The sequence below is a fragment of the Rutidosis leptorrhynchoides genome, chromosome 3 (assembly GCF_046630445.1).
Source record: "Rutidosis leptorrhynchoides isolate AG116_Rl617_1_P2 chromosome 3, CSIRO_AGI_Rlap_v1, whole genome shotgun sequence".
In the NCBI taxonomy this organism is placed as follows: domain Eukaryota; kingdom Viridiplantae; phylum Streptophyta; class Magnoliopsida; order Asterales; family Asteraceae; genus Rutidosis; species Rutidosis leptorrhynchoides.
The window spans coordinates 56765132-56772640 of record NC_092335.1 but is presented as its reverse complement, the minus strand read 5'-3'; the positions used below and the strand labels follow the sequence as shown (position 1 = coordinate 56772640).

The 7509-nt window shown below is 34.8% G+C and overlaps 1 protein-coding gene across 1 annotated transcript; it reads right to left on the bottom strand.

Annotated features, from left to right (window-relative positions):
- Nucleotides 1-205: 205 nt before the first annotated feature.
- On the bottom strand, nt 206-2747 carry LOC139899640 (ADP,ATP carrier protein 1, mitochondrial-like). The gene is made up of 4 exons (XM_071882493.1): nt 2696-2747; nt 1263-1754; nt 787-1158; nt 206-691 (listed from the first exon to the last, which is right to left on the bottom strand). Exons 2-4 carry the CDS (start codon nt 1734-1736, stop codon nt 395-397), a joined length of 1143 nt encoding a protein of 380 aa, XP_071738594.1. The 5' UTR covers nt 1737-1754; nt 2696-2747; the 3' UTR covers nt 206-394.
- Between the last annotated feature and the right edge of the window lie 4762 nt (nt 2748-7509).

Sequence of the window (7509 nt, the reverse complement as noted above, 5' to 3'; positions counted from 1 at the left end):
TAAGATTATTCTCATTTTCATATATGTCGAGAGAGTATGCTTGAAAGTGTCTTCATACCAGCACACAAAAACATTGTATAACGTTCTTTCTATACGAGTAATCTGATCAGTTGCAGAATTTCAAATTCTTAATCAAAGACTGAAGATTAAAATATAATTCTGGCCTCAGAAGTCGGAATCAATGCAGTTATAAACATAACTGTAGTTATTCACCAAAAAAGCCCTCATTCATTTGATACAAAATGAGTTCTCATGTTCTAAAATTCGACAAAAATAAAATTGTTCAGATTGTGCAACACCACAAATGAAATTCAAGAAAATACTGCAAAATGCTTTGAACTCAATTAGTTGACAGAATCCTTTTATCAGCATCATCAATCAAAAAGCTAACCCATTAGCCTCCACCGGAGCCATACTTCTTTCCAAAGACGATGACCTGAAGCTTATCGTAACCAGCAAGCACACCAGCACCAGCCACAGCTCTGAGTATGTTAGCACCTCCACCCTTGAACAACGATTTGACACCTTCTTTCTTCACAATCTGGCTAAATGCGTCCAATGAGTTCTTGTACTTGACTGCTTCACCTGATGTCATCATCATTCTTCTTCGCACTGTGTCAATCGGGTACGAGGCAAGCCCAGCACCATTGGTAATGAGCCAACCCAGAGCAAAACTAGCGAAGAAACTATCCTGAAAATCCATCATTTAACCCTTGACTCGGTATTAAAAAAAAACTTCAACAGCAATCATTATCATTATAAAGAAATCTTGAAATATGTACCAACCTCCAATTTTCCAGTGAGAAGAATTGGTTTTAGGGAGTCATAGAGTCCAAAATACAAACCACGGTACACAAAGATGCCAACAGCTGAAAGGTTAAACCCACGGTATAACCCAGCAATACCGTCTGATGCGTACGTCTTCTTGTACACATCAATTAGACCATTAAACTGCCTCTCTCCACCCTTCTTTGCCGCCTTGGCATCATTAGCCAAACGAGTTCTAGCATAATCCAGTGAGAATACAAAAAGTAAGGACGATGTACCAGCAAAACCACCAGATGCAATGTTACCACCAAACACTTTCCAGTATGGATCACGCCCTTTCTTAAAGCTGAACAAACTCTTAAAGTAATCCTTGAATGCAAAGTTAAGTGCCTAGAAAAGGTTCAAGAACAGTACAGCATCAGGAAACAAAGATATATATACACACATTAAATAATGATTCAATAATATGTGCCATATAAGAAAGAGTAACAAACCTGAGTAGGAAAGTAACGGATAACATTAGCAGTGTTTCCTCTCCACAAAGCCACAATTCCTTCATCAGCGATTGTTCTTTTGAAACAGTCTCCGATACCCTTGTATGGTTGTTGAAGACGGCCACTCTTGAGCATCTCATCTTGGTTTTGAATCAAAAGCTTAATACGCTCAATTGGAGCAGCAGCGGTTTTCGAGACAGCAGCTGAAACACCGCCCATAAGAAAATCAATTGCAAACCCATAAGGTCCTTTCTCTGATGGTGCTTGAACAAACACAGGAGAAGCATTTGCAGTCACTAAAGATCGTGTCATTGCATAATTGAACCCTGCATTTGAGTAATTTCCATATGTGAATCGACTTTGGGTTGGAGCAGGTCGGTTCAACGCACCGTACTGAGCTTGAGAATATTGAGAAAGGTGTAGTTGACTGGCTACTCTCCTTGTAACAGCTAAATGATGATTCTGATCAGCCATGTGTTCCAGATGATTTTCCTACAGTAAAAAAAAAAAATACAGGATTGCAAAGATATGAGACATCACTTTCAGTAGTGCAATGCTAGGTAGTAAAATTAAAGCATCGTTGAGGCTAACAATCAATCAGTAGCATCTTGCTTTTTTCTGCATTCCACTAAAGTTAGACTCACAATGTTTTGCTACTGATAGTGTGAATTTTAGAGATGTAATGGCACTAAGATCACAGTCTTCACAGAAACAGTTATGGTTCTATAGGTAGGTCATGATATGTATCAAAATTAACTATAACAACTTCACAATCGTCGTCTGGTAGCCGATGACACAATTCAGTTGTTTTTCAATTATGTTAATACTATTTTTTTCATTAAATCTTATATCAATCTCATCATTTTCACAAGTCAACTCTAAAAACGAATTGCCTACAAAGTTATAGACAATTTAAACTAACCCAAAATACAATCTAATTGTCGCTCATAATGATTACTCGTGATTACATTACACATAACAAATCTTATGTCTAAAAATTGTGGAATACAGCAACTCAATTACACAGCAAAAATAATAAACAATCATACAGCAATCAATCACCACTACCAGAAACAAACACGAAAGTCAACTAAATCAGCATCAGTGATCGAATGAAATAGAGATCAACAATTGAAGGAGTATTTAAATCATCATAATCAGCAATCTAGAGTTAAGCTATAATCAAAGATCTAAAAAATTAACATCTATATATCAAATTTTATCTAGATGTAACCGATCTACAAATTAACAAGACTAAAATTTACATACACAAAGCTCATCGATCAAACAGAAAACGGTGAAATGTTCGCTTTAAAGTAGATGAACAAATCTACACGGTAAAGCGCCTAAATTCGTTTCATGTTAAAGCCAATAAACTTTTATAATAAAATCAAACATGAACTTAATCAGAAATGAAAAGAAAAAAATAATACCTCTGCTTTGTAAGCGGAGGAAATGAAATGATATGAATCTGCGAAAATAGGGTTTTCAGCCGATCGTCAACATTGTGCTATATACGGGGTTATGGCCGAGTTATATTCCTGTGTATCGCGGGTCTACGATTAGTCAAATGTATTTATCTATTGACCTTTCATATGTAAGAATTGGACGGCCACAGATTGGCTGCTATAATTATTAAAATATATTTTCCGAAAATAAATACTTTTCACAATACACGTCTTATAATTTCATGTGCATCCACTATTATTGGCATGTTGTTATAATTCAGTAGGCTTATAACTATCTTTAGTGGTTTGATTCTTGATGTTATAATTCAGTAGGCTTATAACTAACTTTAGTGGTTTGATTCTTGATTAAGAATGCTAATAATGAAGTGTAAGAACAAAGATGATAATGGAGAGAGAAAGAAACACTTTGTAAGTGTGAGAAAATGGTGCAAGTTTAATGCTTGCATTCATGGCTATTTATAGCAAAAATATCACAAGTTTAGGTAATACAATAATATTACTTTTGTGTATCAATAATTGACTATCCATTTATATATATATTTATATATTATAACACTCCCCCTTGGATAGCAATTTTGTTTGTTGAAGATCAACTGTAAGTTACTGCCTCGTTAAAAACCTTGCTAAAGAAAACCCAGTGGGAAAAAAACTTTAGCTAAGGGAAAAAGAGTGCAGCATGGAGTTGACTCCCCCTCAAGTAGACATCGCTTCAGTTGTTACATCTTTTGAACATGTCTCATACCAATGTTATGAACGTGTGTTCTGAAAATAGCAGTTGGAAGTGCTTTCGTGAAAAGATCAGCAGAGTTTTTGCTGGATTGAACATATCTCATTTCAATCTCGTTGTCCTTAATGAGATTTTGAGTGTATGAGAAGAATCTAGGAGGTATGTGTTTGGTTCGGTCACTTTTGATATACCCTTCTTTCATCTGTGCTATGCAAGCTGCATTATCTTCATAGATAATTGTTGGAATTTTATCGCGTTCTAGTCCACAAGAATCAGTAATGATTTGTGTCATTGATCTCAACCAAAAACATTCCCGAGTAGCTTCATGTAATGCAATCACTTCGGCATGATTTGATGATGTAGCAACAAGTGTTTGTTTTTGAGAACGCCATGATATTGCAGTACCTCCATTTAGGAATACATATTCAGTTTGAGATTTAGCTTTATGTGGATCAGATAAATAACCTGCATCAGCATAACCAACCAAATCTTGTTTTGATTCGTTAGAATAAAATAATCCTAAATCAGTAGTTCCTCGAAGGTATCGAAATATGTGTTTGATCCCATTCCAGTGTCTTTTGGTAGGAGCAGAGCTGAACCTTGCCAACAAATTAACTGCAAAAGAAATGTCAGGTCTTGTACAATTTGTAAGATACATAAGAGCTCCAATTGCACTAAGATATGGTACTTCGGGTCCAAGAATATCTTCATGATCTTCACATGGACGAAATGGATCAGTTTCAACATTGAGTGATCTAACAACCATAGGAGTACTTAATGGTTTTGCCTTGTCCATATTGAAACGTTTCAGAATCTTTTCAGTATATGTTGTTTGATGTACAAGTAAACCATTAGGCATATGCTCAATTTGTAAACCAAGGCAATACTTGGTTTTTCCGAGATCTTTCATTTCAAATTCTTTCTTTAGAAGTTGAATGGCTTCATGGATCTCTTTATTTGTACCTATGATGTTAAGATCATCAACATAAACAGCTATGATCACATATCCGGATGTTGTTTTCTTAATGAAAACACAAGGACATGTAAGGTTATTTGTATACCCTTTGCTTATCAAGTAATCACTTAATCGGTTATACCACATACGTCCCGATTTTTTTAACCCATATAAAGATCTTTGTAATTTAATCAAATACATTTCTTTGGGTTTTGCATTTGATGCTTCTGGTACCTTAAATCCTTCAGGTATCTTCATATATATATCACTATCAAGTGATCCATATAGATAAGCAGTCACAACATCCATGAGATGCATTTCTAAATTTTTAGAAACTGCCAGGCTGATTAAGTATCTAAAAGTAATTGCATCCATAACAGGGGAATAAGTTTCTTCATAATCAATTCCCGGTCTTTGAGAAAAACCTTGAGCTACAAGTCTAGCTTTATACCTTGTAACTTCATTTTTCTCATTTCTTTTTCGGACAAAAATCCATCTGTATCCTACAGGTTTCACATCTTTAGGAGTGAGAATGATGGATCCGAAAACTTTTCTTTTATTGAGTGATTCTAATTCAGCTCGTATTGCTTCTTTCCATTGAGCCCAATCATGTCTATTTTGACATTCAACCATAGATGTTGGTTCTGGATCATCATCATTATTCATGATGTCATATGCAACATTAAATGAAAATTTCTCATCAAGATTTTTCATTTCATTTCGGTTCCATAATATTTTTGAATGTGCATAATTGATTGCAATTTCTGTATTGACATCATCAATCTCCTCTGCAGTAGGAGTACTGATTTGTGGTTCTTCTTGGACACTTTCTTTTACCTTATTATCAGCTGATTTTCTTTTTCGAGGATTTTTATCTTTGGAACCAACTGGTCTCCCACGTTTCAGACGTGGCATAGATTCTTGAGTGACTACATTATCAGTTTTCCGATTTGGAATCTCAACTCGAGTTGGAGTATTAACTGCTGGTATATATGATTTAGTCACCCTTTTTGTATCTGTGAATGCATCAGGCAATTGATTTGCAAGTTCTTGTATATGCATTATCTTTTGAACTTCTATCTCGCATTCTTTTGTGCGAGGATCAAGATACTTTAATTGAGGTTCACACCATGAAACATCATTTTCTTTATTTTTTATTTCTTCCCCTAATCTAGGAAACAATGTTTCATTAAAATGACAATCAGCAAAACGTGATGTAAAAACATCACCTGTCATAGGTTCAATATACCTTATGATTGAAGATGTTTCATATCCAACATATATTCCTAACCTCCTTTGAGGACCCATTTTTGTACGTTGTGGTGGTGCAATTGGAACATATACTGCACAACCAAATGTTCTAAGGTGGGAAATATTTGGCTCTTGACCAAAAGCAAGTTGTAGGGGGGAATATTTATGACTTGCACTTGGTCTGATGCGAATCAATGCAGCAGCATGTAAAATTGCATGACCCCATATAGATACAGGGAGTTTTGTTCTCATTATCAATGGTCTAGCGATTAACTGTAAACGTTTAATCAGTGACTCGGCTAAACCATTTTGTGTATGCACATGAGCAACAGAATGTTCAACAACAATTCCTATAGACATGCAATAGTCATTAAATGCTTGAGATGTAAACTCACCAGCATTATCAAGTCTCACCTTTTTAATGATGTAATCAGGAAAATGTGCTCTCAATTTAATAATTTCGGCAAGAAATTTTGCAAATGCCACATTACGGCTTGATAACAGACAAACATGAGACCATCTACTAGATGCGTCTATTAGGACCATGAAATATCTAAATGGTCCACATGGTGGATGAATTGGTCCACAAATATCACCTTGAATTCTTTCAAGAAACATTGGTGATTCTTTCTCAACCTTAAGCGGTGAGGGTCTAGTTATCAATTTTCCAAGAGAGCAAGATATACATGGAACCATTGTATCATGAAGGATTTTTCTATCCTTCAGTGGATGTCCATGTGTACATTCAATAATTCTTTTCATCATTGTTGATCCTGGATGGCCCAATCTGTTATGCCATAAATTAAATACACCAGGATCAATATACTTTTCTTTAATCACCATATGTGCTTCTGGTACATTTATATGTGTATAATGTAATCCAGAATTAAGTCTTGGCAGTTTTTCAATCACGTGATTCTTGTTAGTGATACTTAAATATTTCTCATTTTCTGTCGTTACTGACTGATAATCATATCCATTAAGGTATATGTCAGAAAAACTCAATAAATTTCTGCTTGACTTAGGAGAGAATAAGGCATTATTAATTAAAAATGTTGTACCGTTTGGTAATATGAATTTTGCCTTTCCTATCCCTTCTATCAAGTTAGCAGCACCTGATATTGTATGTATAGTTCCTTCCGTTGGTTCCAAATCAATGAAATATTTTTCAGATTTAAGTATAGTGTGTGTAGTACCACTATCTGCTATACAGAGATCTCCACTACTTGATTGATGTTGTGTTCTAGCAGAATTCATATTAAACTTCATATATAAGAAACAAACAGTAAGTATATAAATTTTACACAAAATGTTTATTACACATAAATAGATAAAACTGAAACATTTGACATACATAGAATTGAAACATCAAACATAGAACTGGAACATTTGATAAAACATATAGAACTGAAACATTTGAGAAAACATGATGACAAAGGTTAAATCTTTTTATTTATAAAAGAAACATATTAATTTAATTCAAGAAATCTTCATATAAATCAGATGGTTGTTCAGTGACTGTTGGATCAATATTATCCACAAAATTTACTTCCTTTTCTTTACCTTTCAGCGAATCCTGATACATCTTAACAAGATGTTTAGATGTTCGGCAAGTATTAGCCTAGTGGCCCATTCTACCACATCTGTAACAAGATTCTTCAGAATTTTTAGAAGAATTTTCTTCAACATCTTGTTTAGTGGGCTTGTTTTGTGGTTGATATTTATATTTTCGTGGATTATTATTTCTTTGACCACCACGGCCACGACCACGGCCACGTCCACGCCCATTCCCATTACCATAAGGATGGTTTCTACCATAGTTATGGCTTTTGGCATGATGATGGC